The sequence below is a fragment of the Vicia villosa genome, unplaced genomic scaffold (assembly GCF_029867415.1).
Source record: "Vicia villosa cultivar HV-30 ecotype Madison, WI unplaced genomic scaffold, Vvil1.0 ctg.000587F_1_1, whole genome shotgun sequence".
NCBI lineage: Eukaryota > Viridiplantae > Streptophyta > Magnoliopsida > Fabales > Fabaceae > Vicia > Vicia villosa.
The window spans coordinates 130194-144851 of record NW_026705268.1 but is presented as its reverse complement, the minus strand read 5'-3'; the positions used below and the strand labels follow the sequence as shown (position 1 = coordinate 144851).

At 35.5% G+C, this 14658-nt stretch overlaps 1 protein-coding gene across 1 annotated transcript; it reads left to right on the top strand.

Annotated features, from left to right (window-relative positions):
• Positions 1-18: 18 nt before the first annotated feature.
• Positions 19-2016, top strand: LOC131629629 (probable membrane-associated kinase regulator 4). Its single transcript, XM_058900414.1, has one exon. It carries the CDS (start codon positions 982-984, stop codon positions 1960-1962), a length of 981 nt encoding a protein of 326 aa, XP_058756397.1. The 5' UTR covers positions 19-981; the 3' UTR covers positions 1963-2016.
• Positions 2017-14658: the final 12642 nt, after the last annotated feature.

Below are 14658 nucleotides of genomic sequence, written 5' to 3'. Positions count from 1 at the left end.
ACCAAAAAAGAATGAACCAGTAAGCACTAAACAGTTGCTCGTGATTTTTCAGAATGTGTGCTAACTCATCTCAAACAAACATTACATATTGGGAGAAAAAGAAGCAAAAGATAGGACCCTGTTGCTTCCCTTTGAAAAAAAAAAGAAGAGAAGTGGTAAACACAAAGTAGGTAGCAATATGTTAAATAAAATACTAATAACATACCTAAGTCTTGAGCTTTGCAGGCATTCCGGCCTCATTCCACTCCCTCCACCATTATTTGTCGGGACATTCCTCAAGTCAATTTATTCAGTGTGTTCATTTACTATACTTTATTCACTTACAATAGGACTTAAAATATATAAAATAGTACTGTTAAACAGAAAACAAAATAAGTTAGCAGCAATAAACACAGACAGAATAATTAGAAAAAACATGAAAAAGAATCCCATGTTTTGTTTCTGTCTACATAAAAAGGCCTTAGCAGGTCCTTTACCTTACCTTACCCGTGTGCTAGTTACACTAAAGTATGTTACAACAAAACCAGAAATTCAGTAAAAAGTGGAAAGTATGTAATCCTTGGAAGTTGATTAGCTCTATGATTATTATTTAATCATCAAATGCAGCCAACTGATATTTCCCTTTTTTCTGATAATATTATTTTTGATGCATTGAACTATACTATAATGATGACTTTAGTGAATGCAGAATTGCATGTCATACAAAATATTGTAAAATTTGCAATGGCAATGTCCTGTGGGTCAGTGCTCCCCCCCACAAGAAAATCAATCAGGTTTTAATTTTACATTTGGATGCCTGCAGTGCAGACAAACTCCTTCAATAATGAAAAATAAGAAATTAAATATCAATAAAATTAGAATACCACTAAGTCTAGTATACTACTTTTTAAAAGCATTAAAATTTGAATAAGCTTTCATTTTTCCATAATAAAAGCTCAGCTACCATAGTTAGAATTCTCAAAATACTTGAAAAAGACTAAAATGGCAGCTTCAGAAACATTCTTAGCATGTGACCCTTCAGATGATGATTACATTGACATGGAAGTTAGTTCATATTCCAACTTCTTCAATCATCATTCTGAAAAATCTAGAGAATTTGAGTTCCAAATGTCCTCTGTTGTTCAAGAGAAGGAGCCGACAACTTCTCCGGCTGACGAGCTTTTCTACAAAGGAAAACTTCTCCCTCTTCATCTCCCGCCTCGGTTGCAAATGGTCGAAAAACTTCTTCAAAACCCTCACAAAACTTATGAAGAAGAAAAATACATCTTCGAAGAGTACTACAGCACACCATTAGCAACTACTGCTTTTACAACACCAGTTACCGGTACGCCATTTGAGTCCTGCAATATCTCACCGTCGGATTCTTGTCAAGTTAGCCGAGAGCTAAATGCTGAAGAGTATTATAGCCTCGGCTACCAACCAACAGATATAAGCGGATTCGTTATCGAAAACCAGAAGAAGTCGTGGACAAAGAAGCTGAAACAGTCTTCTTTAGGTTCAAAGTTGAAGGCTTCAAGAGCTTATCTTAAGTCTTTGTTTGGAAAATCTGGTTGTTCATATGAAAACTATGTAACATCATCAACAAAAGTTGCTGATGAAGGTTCTGTTTCAAAAGCAAGGGAAATTATGAATAAGCATGTTCAAGGAGCAAATAAAAATCCATATGGCCAAATTCAGAGGCATAGATATCAGTCTTCAATTTCTGTTATGAGAGAATTCAAAGAAAAGAGCAGTGAGGATGGAAGTAATCATCACAGAAGGTCATTTTCTGTTGGAATCAAGCTTCTTTCTGGAAACAAATCATCATCGAGTTCGTCGTCATTTTCAGTTTCAAACAAACTATATGGATGTCATCAAACTCCCCAGCTTCTCAAAAGATGCAGCAGTACAAGTTCTGAGATAGAGAATTCAATCCAAGGAGCAATTGCATACTGCAAAAAGTCTCAGCAAATGTTATCTTGAAAAGTAGATTTGTTTTTGTTGTATTTTTCATACATTGTCTTTCCAATTAGAAAGTAACCTTGTGATGAAAGATAACTCAATTTTTCATTAATACAAAATTTCATAAACATTCATGCTTTTCAGTATCTAATGAAAGTTTTAATTGAACTATTTGAATTTTTATTGAGATAATTCCATTTTTCCCCAAAGAAGGTAAACGAAAGGAGGGCAAGGCAAGCCAGTTGGGGGTGAGCGTATGACTAACACCTCTCGCTGTCCAAAGATAAGGTTATAGCAAATCCTGTCTACCCTCCATTTGAGCAAGAAGTACCCACTACCCGTTAGGCTAGTCACAGTGGTTCAGGGGATTAAGAGATTTCCCAAGAATGTTACCAAAACAGTCTGGAAATAAGATGGGAGCAAAACGCTACAGGCGCCACCCCACGACCATGCACACACGAAAGGTCCACTCCCACATAGGACCTAAAGGAGTTCCAGATTGGACCCTTAGACCATCAAGTCACCAAACTAGGCACCTCCTTGTCTGATGCCGAGGGGAAGAGCAAGTTGCCCTATTGAGAAAGAATATATACCTATTCGTCTGGGCGCCCTTTGAAATGCTAGGGATAGACACCAAAGAGGTATTTGATCGCCTCACCATTAACTCCACATTGAAGCATGTTTCTGAAAGGAAACATAAGGTGGACAAGGAAAGAAAGGCACCCATTGATGAAAAGGTTCAAAAGCTAAAAAGGGCAGGCTTTATAGTCGAGATCAAGTACCCATTTTAGTTGGGTAGCACAGTCATAATGCGAAAGTCATCAAACAAATGACGCATGTGCGTCGACTTCACTGACCTAAATGACACATGCCTTAAAGATCCATATCCACTATCCAATATAGACTACCTATTTTTGCTACAAAAGCTGAGCTTTAAGGAACCCTATGTTTGCTACAATTAGATTAAGATGGATCTTGTGGACACGTCCAAGATAACATTGTAATACGGTGGGAGAACTAACTTTTAGAAATATGCGGATAGCAAGAGTCGCCGACGACTTTTATTTTATCCAATTAGGAAAGAAAAAAAGAACAGGAAATACCTTTTAAAAGAGATTGAGTTCGGGGGGTAGGTTATACAAAGGGAAGGTGTAAGCACCATCTGTATCCATGGTTATCCATGGACTCTTAATTGCTTAGCTCACTTTTTGAATCTTTTGAAAGAAGTGTAGTGTGTGATTAGAAAAGATTTTTGAATAAGGACTTTAACTTGTAAATAAGTGTAGGCTTTTGGAAATTGTTTTGAAAAGGAGGTGTGAAAAGCATTTTGAATTTTGAATTGATTGAGAGCAAGCAGTTAAGAGCTACCTACCCTAAGTTCGTCTTTCTTGTTCTTTAAGTCTTTCGTTTGAAGGGGCTATCCTACCAATTGTTAGGCAGGTAGTCCTTTCATTGGATGTGATCGGGTCATCGAGGGTCATCGTTTTCCATAAGGCTATCCATACCATAAGAAGGGTAGGAAGTCATATGAATTGATGAGAATATTCATAAAGGCAACAAATAAGGATACCTTAGCATTCGGAGGGACTATCATCATTTATCGCGACAACATCGAGGGACGAGATCATTTTATCGTAGGCAACTCGAAGGGACTATGATCTTTATTCCGAGGGACTATGATAATTTTGAATTGAAGGCAACATGTGCTAAGGTATCCTTACATCCGAGGGACTTGACTATTTTTGATCAAAAGGCAGCATAAGGGAGATTACCTTAAAGGTGTGTGGGTGCAACAATCATGTGAATTTGATTCAAATATTTATCTTGCATTAGGCGAATTAGATTCAATTAATTGTTGTCGCTCCCTATTTTACTAACCACGCAGTTAATAGCAAACAAATAAAATAGTTATAGTGTGCGGAAAATAAATGCGGAAAGATAAAAGTCCTAAGCTATTACATGGCTTTGGGGCAGTTACATAATTTAGAGGTGCGAAAAAGTAAATCGGGAAAATAAAACCCTAATTACTATTACAAAAAAAAACATTGCAGCCTATACATAATTTCTAGAATTTGAATTACAAAAATTAAATAAATAAAAATAAAAATTAACAGGCATGCGACAATCACAGAGTTTTAAGATGAGAAGAGAAGATCGCGATGAGAAAATCATAGTTAGAGAAAAAAATCAAGGTTAATGAGAAACCTAAGTTAAATTATTTTAAAAAACCTAATGGTTACAAACCTTATGGCTAAAACCCTAATGACACCATTCACCTACGGGAGAAAACTGGGTAAAAACCTAATGGTTACAGTTAATGGGCAACACCTACCTAATGTATGCCTTAGGGTTTCTATGGTTTTTAAAGTTAAAGGCTAAACCTAAAAAAAAACTATTTGTAGGTAAAAATTAAACCTAATTACTTAAACCTAAATTATAAATTAATTAGCCTAATTAATTTACTAAAACCTAATTTCTAATTAGTTTAACCTAAAAACTTAATTATTTAAATTAATTTATAACTACTAAACTAAATTTAATTAAATTACTAAATGGAACAAATAAAAAAACTATCAAAAACCTTAATCCTAAATAGTAGATGAGTTAAAGGGTTAAACCTAAAAAAAGAGTGACTAAACTTAAACAAAAATAAATAACTTAAAAGAAACAAAAAGACAAAATAAACAAGGAAAAACCAAGCTGATGGGGTGCTGGATCTCGTGTGGGGGGGGGGGGGGGGGGGGGGGGGCTCTTGAAGGTCCACTGTGGGGCCATGCTTCCTGGGCGTTAGATCTGAAGCTTGATGGATCTGAGGGCTGGTGCGTAAGGGTGCAGCATGGGGTTGCACTGATTGCGTGTACGGGACCTGCAAAGTTTGCAAGTGGTAAAAATAAATGTCTAGCTTGGGGATCGAACCCAGGTCCTCATGGATACATCATTCCCTTCGTTACCAGTTATGCTGCATATATGACTTGTTAACTAAAAGCATGGTAATAAATAAATATATATAAAAAAGCATTTATGAATAGTCAATAGGAATGGTCAGCCTGGGTCCCTGTGTGTGTTGACGAACCAATCATGAGAAGAGAGAGCGTCTTGAACGTTTGACCAGCCAATCAGGTTCCTGCGCGCGCGTTCGTGAGTCCCTCAGATTTCAAATAAACCAATCGTGGGCATCCTTTTTGCCACACCATTTACAGGCCGGTCAGCGTCACAGTGAGTGGCTGAAACCACCATCTTCTCTGATGGTGCGTTTCTGTAACCTTCAAAATAGAAAAAATAAAAGAACCAAGACCACCCTACCCCCTATTTGGGGGTATGCGAATCCAATGGTGTTGCCCTTTTGCCTTGAAAACGCCTGTACAGTGAGATGCGATAAAAAATATGACACACGGTATGGCCATGGTGGAACGCGATAGCTGCGCGAACCTTACGATTTGATTGCCTAGAAATACTCTAAATATACACACAAGCTTGAGCAAGCATTAATATGGCATGGAATACGCTTAAATCAAGAGTTTGAAAGTCTCAAAATCTTACCAACCGATGCAATCGTGAGGGAGAGCTTCTAAGATGATTGGACGTGTCTCTGAGTCGGGTAATACTCCTTAACACCTCATAAATAAGTCTGAATCAATGAATACGATTAAAAATGTATGGAAATCTCCCTTTGAGTTTGCCCTAACTTCTTGAATTTTATGGAGTCTTGGTTAGGGTTTTTTGGCTCAGGTTTCTCCTCCTCTTTTGGTCTGAACGTGATAAGCATATATAATAGAGTGTATTAGGTCAAGTTATGAGCTTGGATCTTTGCTTGTTTGGTGACTTGGAGATTTGACTAAATATGTATGAAAATTATTATATTTTTGTCCCAATTTTGATTCAATCTTCCTCAATCAATATCACATGATTTATAGGTCATATTTGCTCAATATTTGATTGAGAAATTAGTCAACATCATATCTTTCATAATTACCATGATTTCTTTTATTAAATTTTGAATTATAATGAATATAATTCAAAATAAAATAAGTAATAATGATAAGAATGAAATAATGGCGTGATGGACTTCTAAATATACCATGGACATGTTTAAAATCAAGAAACTTTGGCCCATTAGTAAAAAATTGGAATTTTTGCAAATTAGGGTTTCTCACTTTCCTTGAATTTTAACCAACTTGTACCAATCATATCTCTCTCAATTTTTATTGTATGGAGATGTTCTAGGACTTTTTGGAAAGCCCAAGATGTCCTCTACAAGACACTTTAGAATACTTTTTGCATTTGAGGATTTTATCTTGAAGATATGGCTCCTGACAAAAAATAGTTTTTTGTGAACTTTCGAAAGGACCTGTAATGTTTTGGCTCATATATCTCAAATGAAGCATTTTTGGCCTTGGATTTAGAGTGACAAAGTTGTAGAGAATTCAATTTCCTTCAAAATTAGATTTTGTTGGGAAATTTCTGATGAACCTTGTGAAAGTTATGGCTGGTCAAAGTTCAACTGACTTTTAGTCAAAAACCCTAATTTAGAAACTTTAAGTTTTGTTGATTTCTGAACTTTCCTTGATGAATCATGATCAACTTTTGATCAAATGATGAATGTAACTTCAAAATATTGATGTTGGCAAAAAATCAGGAGTTTTGACTGTGATTTGACCATAGTTGACTTTTAGGTCAAACTAGTCGACTATTGATCCTTTGAGCCATTGACTAAGAAATCTTGTGAATCAGAGTTTGAAACTTGGTGTGAGTATTATTTGAAGTATATGAGAGGCATGAAGTCCATTTGAGGTATCAGAATCTGATTTTACCTTGAGAAAAGCAAAACCCTAATTGGAGGGTTGTTGTTTAGGAGACAGGTAAGTGAGCTTATTCCTTAGTGCTTGAGCCAAATTATTTGAAATATGATGGGAAAATTTTGGGGTATGACAAACATTCATGTTCAATCATGGAAACTACTATTCCAATGTCATGCCTTTTTAATTGAAAAATGCAGGTGTCACCTACTAGAGGCTTATGGATGCTACATTTTCAAAGCAAATATGACAAAACATGGAAATCTACATTGATGATATGATCGTAAAGATGTCAGAAAGAAAAAATTCACATTGCATATATGAAGGACATTCTTGAGTCAGTCAAGAGGTATAACATACACTTAAACTCCACCAAGTGCTATTTTGGTGTATAGACTGGTAAGTTCCTGAGGTTTATGATAACTACGAGAGGGATACAGGCGAATATAAAAAAAATGTCAAACCATCATGAACACGAGAATCCCATTCAATATTAAAGAAGTTCAACAACTAAAAAAGCACTTAGCCTCCCTAACATGTTTCCTTTCTTGTGCATGTGACAAGACATTCCATTTATTTGCCACTTTGAGGAAGAAGGACAAGTTTAAATCGACGAGCGAGTGTGAGGAAGAATTCTCTAACTTAAATACCTTCTTAGTGCCTCCTCCCATATAGAAACTCCCAATGGCTTTCTTGGACCTCTATCTGTATTTATATGTTACAAATCAGACGATGAGCTCTGAACTCGTACAAGAGAAAGATAAATTTTAGCAACCTATCTATTTTGTGAGAAAGGTTTGCAATGGAGCTGAGACCAGGTACTAGAATATTAAGAGGCTCGCCTTAAGGGTCATGATAATGACAAGGAAACTCAAACCCCTAGTTTCAAGGGCATTGGTAATGAGAAACACTAACTATCCTATTTGACAAGTTTTGAAGAAGTTATATTTTGCTGGAAGGATGACATCCTAAGGAGTTGAGTTGTCTAAGTATGATATCCAATATATACTCATATGAAGTATTAAGTCACATATGTTAGCTGATTTTTTTGGTAGAGTTTAATTTGCTAGTGGAGAGGAGGCCACTCACACATGGATACTATCTGTGGACGGCGCTTCAAACCTGAAAGGAAGTGGCGTCGAAATAGTTTTAGAAGGACCAAATGACCTATTGATCGAGCAATATTTGAAGTTTGAATTCAAGGCTAACAACGATCAAGCCGAGTATAAAGCTCTCATCACTAACATTGTCCTCGCCCTTGAGATGGATGTTTCAAGTCTAAAATCTAGAAGCGACTCACAACTGGTGGTGAATCAAGTTGTCGGGGGATATTAGGAGAAAATGCCTTAACTTATTAAATATTTGATAAAGGTGCACAATTTATCTAAATGATTTAAGGCTTTTGAGTTAACATATGTACCTAGGGAACAAAATTGTAAGGCCGACCTTCTCTCTAAGCTCTCCATCACAAAAAGAGCAGAACATAACCTCATTATAGTTCAAGAGACTCTCGTTGCCCCTAGTATCGAGGCAGAAAAAACCAACATGCTTGAAGTATCAAATACCAACGGTTATATGGTGCCTATAATACAATATCTATACTCAGACGAGCTCCCACTAAACGAGATAGAAGAAAAATAGAGTCGAAAGCGTGCAACAAACTACTCTATGATAATAGGTAGGCTTTATAAGACGGCTAGGGTTTCCCCCATGCCAAGATGTTTCAGAGAATATAAAATTACCTTGGTTCTTACAGAGGTCCACAAGGGGACATGTGGTAGTCACATTGGCGGGAAAGCAATGGCTCATAAATTTCTTAGAGTCGACTATTATTGGCCCACTCTGATGAAGGATAATGCAATATTCGTTATAAAATGTGACAAATTCCAAAAGCATGTCAATATACATCATGTGCCAACTGAGATACTTCATTCTGTCACTTCACCTTAACCTTTCTACCAATAGGGTATGGACATCTTTGGCCCTTTCCCACTAGTTCTTGACCAACTGAAGTTCCTAATCATTGGGGTGGATTATTTCACTAAATGGATAGAAATTGAAGTCGTCTTCAAGATCACAACAAAAGGGGTTCGTCGCATCTATTGGAAACAAAACACGTTTAGGTTTGGTTTTCTAGGGGTTATCATTCAAACAATCATACTCAATTCACCAACTCCACAGTGGTCGATTTCTATCGCGACCTAGGAGTACAAGCGAATTTTATTTCTGTTGTTCAAAGCCAAAGGGATAATGAAATAGTTGGACAAAGCCAAAGGGATTTGGGCTGAAAAGCTCCACAAAGTACTCTGATCGTTTCACATGATCCCCTGTTTAACCACCAAATATACTTCATTTATAATGATTTACAACGCTGATGCCATGCTACATGTCAAAATCGACACACCCACATGAAGGCATTCTCAATTCAACAAAGAAGAAAACGAGACAAAACTTAGGTGTGCAAGCGACCTCATCGACGAGACCCACAATGTCACTAAACTAGGGAATTTATTGCCAAAGAGAGGGTGGCCAGATGGTACAACTCAAAAGTGGTCTCAAGAAAAATTTAGTAGGGTGACCCAGTACTCAGATAGGTTATCGTGCTAGCCGAACTAGGGAAACTACAACCTAATTGAGAGGCCCATACCGCATATGTCAGAAGCTACATCGTGGAGCTTATAAACTCGAGGAGATGAAATGTAAACTCATCCCAATAGCAATGAACTCCGTTAACTCGATATACTATTACAGTTAATCACTTCTTTTTTCTATTTTGTATAAGGCAGAAGGAATTTAACCCGTCAATGTATGAACTTTTTTAAAAATTGTCTATTACCTTATTCACATAATGTCAACATATTGATAAGGAAATATTAATGTTGGATACCACTGGAAGATCCTTGTCTTCCTTAGAGAAAATATTAATGTTGGACTTTTACTAGATGATCTTTGCCTTTCTCAGAGACAATATTAATGTTGGACTTCCACTAAAAAATTCTTGCCGCCCTCAGAGACAATATTAATGTTGAACTTCTAATGGAATATCCTTGCCGCACTTAGAGGAAATATTAATGCTAGACTTTAACATTAAGATCCTTGTCTTCCTTAAAGGAAATAATAATGTTGGACTTCCATTGGAAGATCCTTGGCGCTCATGGGGGCAATACAACTATTGGGCCAACAAAAAAATTCCCAAGCTTCACCTTACCCAAAATTAATCCTCTCATCGAATCATAAAGTATACCATGTATCCTTTAACAAACAAAAAAAACAAGTAACTTAACTTAAAAATTTCGCCTGAAGGACTCAATTTAAAAGTCTCGTTTGATGGACTCAACTTAAAAGTCTCGCATGAGAAACTCAACTTAAATTTCTCGTTTGGAGGACAAAATAATCATCTCATGGGTCCAAAGATCTAGCCCCAATAGACGTTTATAATCACCTCATTCGTAGAGTTGATGGAGATATTCAATTCACTAAAAAAAACTACGTAAACACAAAGCTTCTCACCGTCCCCACGTGAGCTGGCTCTAACACCAACAACAACCCTACATTCTCATACAACCCTACACCATTAGAAATTATCACCTATTATACTTTTAGCAGAATATCTCTTAAATAAATCAATATATCAAATGAATACCTCTTCCTTCCTTATCTCTCCGCCTCCAAACTTTGTTAGGGATGACTATTGAACACCTTTCCCATTTTCAATAAGGGATTGTAGTTGGACTTTATTGTCACGTCTAGATAGAATAATGTGAGCATCATAATTTAAATTTAAATTGTTGAAGTGGATAGTATAATATCTTACTCTTAAATGGAAAACATACATATTATAGTTATAATATCTTTTAAAAAGGCAAAATTCAATTTGTAAGAAAGAAGAAAAAATTATGTAAAATGAGGGAAACCAGATTCCATAAATTAATCTACTAAGTTCTTGTGTGTTCAAATGGTGGCAAGCAAGAAATAAAGTGTTTTCATTGAGTGTGCAATGAAATTTTGATTGCTTAGCTGTCAAGTATGATGATCCAATTTTCCATTAACAATCACTCCTCAATGAATATGTAATTGCCATTTGTTATGCACTAATTTATTTTGAATAAACAAGTATTTTTTAAAGTACAAGTTTGTTAGGTCCCTGGTTTTATCAAATATCTAGATTAACAATATCATGATTGTGAAAACCCACATGTTTTCATTTCTTGGCAACTAGTAAGACATTTGCCTTTAAATCCAATGAGGAAAGTTTATGAATAATTAAAGTAAGTTTAAAGATGTTGTATTTTAAAATAAACCTCACTTGAAATATAAAGAAATCTTTCAATGGAGACAAAGTGAGAAACAACTTTTTTTCAGGTGGTTCTTTTTTTATTTCTTTAACATATCTTTAGGGTTACATGTAACCAATCCTTAAACTAAGTGAAAATATTAGGAGATGTTTGGCAGCTTTGGAGCTAAGGAAAAGAGCCAATACTGAGATAATTCTTACTTCTAGTGATGAAGGAATATGATGGCAAAATGGACCTACGAGAATACAGAGCTGTCTCAAATTTTGGAGAGGCCTTGTGTAAGAAGTTGAAGTTATCTTCAATTTGAATTGTGAAAATTTTTTAAAGAGTCTTATTTAAGCGTAAATTAGCAGTGAAATATATAATCGGAGACTCTTTTTTCCATAACTTAAACATGAAAAAGTATGAGGCTTTGTGTTGTAGGTCGTCTTGCACGTCCTCAAAGACGGCTCTACGGAAGCACATAATTTCTTCAACACTCGATTGAAACTACGGTCCTTAAGTTGTGTGAATTTTCACTCATTATCTTGTAGTTACTTGTAGAGAACCTTAACAGTAGAGTTGCTAGAGTGCCTTTCTAGCATGATGGTGCAACATGAATTTGTTAGGAAAGATGATGGTGCAACATGAATTTGTTAGGAAAGATGATGGTGTAGTATTAAAAGATGCCAACAGTTGAAACGTAATATGCTTGAGGCCCAGTAGTTTCTTTTCTATTTTAATTTAATTTAATTAAAACAATTAATTATTAATTTATTCTTTAAAATATTTAAATTAATTAATTATGTTATTAAAAATAAATTTTATATCCTACTCATTATCGCCACATCTTCAAAATTAGAGGGAAACTAGCAAAATCCCAGAAAAAATAAAATTGAGAGACTAAAAAATTAAATTTTAAAATAGAGAGATTAAAAGTTAAAAATGATAAAATTAGAAGGATCAAAAGTGAATTTAAATCAAAGAGAACCAAAGGGAACTTTCAAGAGAGTATTCTGAGTAATAAAACATAACTAAGAGAACCAAATAAATAAAAAAGGATAATTTTGGAAAAAAGGAATTGAAATTGAATATCAGAGAAGAGAGAGAATCGAGAGATTGCTTGATCAAAACCAAAATTAATGAAAAAGAAAGAAAAATATAAACAGAAAAGTTAGTAGAGAGAATTACTTTAAGGCTTTGTTTGGATTGATGGAATCGGATGGGATGGAGCGGAATGGAATGGAATAAAATGATATTCCATTGTTTGGATAATCACCCCTTTAGTAAAATTCTACCATTTATAAACAGATTTCTTTTATTTTCACCAACAACAAATTAAACAAATACTTAGTAAACAAACACCTTCTCTATTACAAAGAAGGGGACACTAAAAGAAAAAAAAATGAATGAGAGAATAAAAACAAGTAGGTAACCTTGAATCTCTGACCTCCGCCTCCTTCTCTCTTGAAACTGGCTAGAAACTATCTCTACGACGCGTCCCACCGCATGAACTTTTAGCCACTCGTGATTGTTGCATTTGTATCAAAAGTAAGTTTTACAATTATCGTATTTCCTAAAAATGGTGGTTTTAAAGACATAGTAGAAATAATTTATTATTCTAAGTAAGAAAGGAGTTTTGTGTTTGTTGTGATGCAAATAAGTAAATGACAGAAAGTAAAGTTGGAGATTTCGGTGTTAATAGTAAGAATGCTTGCTGGGGTAGATTTCATCATTACGTATCTATTATGCACATCCATAGTTCAATAGTATGCCCATTCTACTCAACGTATAATAATACCTCATGTTACCCTTATTTGTATTTCCTTTTGGTCTCCACACCCTGAGATCAATGTCTTACCCAATAGAACGACATACATTACTGTTAACCAGCATAAAGCATTAAGTCTTAACAGTCGCAAAGTAGTAAGACTCCACATTGATCATGCTACAATGCACGTGGGTAATGAGCCTATACCTATGTCTAGGATTAGTACTCAATAGATGATTATCTTGGATCTAGTAATGGCAAACACCTTTCGATGTTAAGACACACCATGAAAACAAGTTTTAGGTTGCAAGCAAAGACAAGCATTAAGATTAAAGAGCCACCAATATTTTAACATGAGTAGATTTACATAGAACGCCGTGACCTGTTTAGTACATGAATATAATGACTACATCTAATCTTAACAATAGAGATTTTACCTACGCTTACTCATGGTTAGCGTAACAACGGGTAACTCAAGGATGTCGACTTCGGAAGTGTGATCTATCCTGTCACATGAGAAACTCATCTACCTTCAGACCTCCTATCTAATTCTTGAGTTGTATACCTAACTGAACCTACTCCAATTGTGTACTCCTCCAATCCACCGAAAATCCATTTGTACTGAACTGTAAACTTCTATTAATAAGAAATTTTTTGAGGCTCTCGATATCTTTAGGGTTACATGTAACCCTAAAGATATCGAGAGCCTCAAAAAATAAATTTTATGTCCTACTCATTATCGCCTCATCTTCAAAATTAGAGGGAGACCAGCAAAATCCCAGAAAAAATAAAATTGAGAGACTAAAAAATTAAAATTTAAAATAGAGAGATTAAAAGATAAAAATGATAAAATTAGAAGGATCAAAAGTGAATTTAAATCAAAGAGAACCAAAGAGAACTTTCAAGAGAGTCGTATACACTAGTCTTGTTCCAATTGGATAAGTAGTAGTATACATATATACTAAGTGTGACCCTAAGAAAGTAAGTGGATTAGTTAGAATCCAACTAAGTGGCCTTTTGGTAATTACCACTTAGTTGGAGGGCATTATGGATTTTAAATAATATTTGCATGGACTTAAGGCATGGTTAGTAGAGATATATTTTCCAAACCAGAATTCTTGGTAAGAGAGGAAGGTGAGAGAGACATAATCAAGGGAGAGAAACTCACATTCATCACCATCTTCTCCATTTTCGCAACTCTTGATACAGCTCCACTAAATCAGGTACAACTCTATGCTTGTAACTCCGATCATAACGATTCTGGTCTCGTTGGAAAGCTAACGAATTTCTCTTCGATTTGCACATATGGTTCGCGTTCATAGCTTCTGTTTTGAAGGAGAAAAGCAAGCTTGAAGTTGGGACATGCATGTTGATTGTGTGTTAAAGAGTGGTTACGGGTTTGATCATGTTAGAGGTGAAGAGTTGATCAAGGAGGAAGCCCAATGGCTGCATAATCATCATCTCAACCTTCTTTTTAGCAAGGTGAGTCCTTAGTTAGATGCTTTGGGGTTGCATGTGAGGGTTATGATTGGGGCTTAGGGATTGTGAGATAATTGATAAACATATGATGCTAAGTATGCTAATTTTCATTTTAATCCTTGCATGCTGGTGGTTCTGATTATATAAATATGTTAGAAATTCGTTGGAATTATATATATGATGCAAGGGATCAATTATAGAGCAATTGGGGTTGGTTTAGAACCCTTAAAATGCAGAAAATTGATTCTGCTTCAAGGTAATCGGTTACTGGCTTCTGGGTAACCGGTTACTCTGTAGAAAATTGCGTTACAGGGCATTTTGCATGCCAGTAACCGGTTACTGGATTTTGGGTAACCGGTTACCCTGGGCAAAAGTGCAAAAATCAGCAACTTTAGAA

Coding starts and splice junctions, on each gene's coding strand:
- LOC131629629 (XM_058900414.1), top strand. CDS start 982: ATGGCAGCTTCAGAAACATTCTTAGCATGTGACCCTTCAGATGATGAT.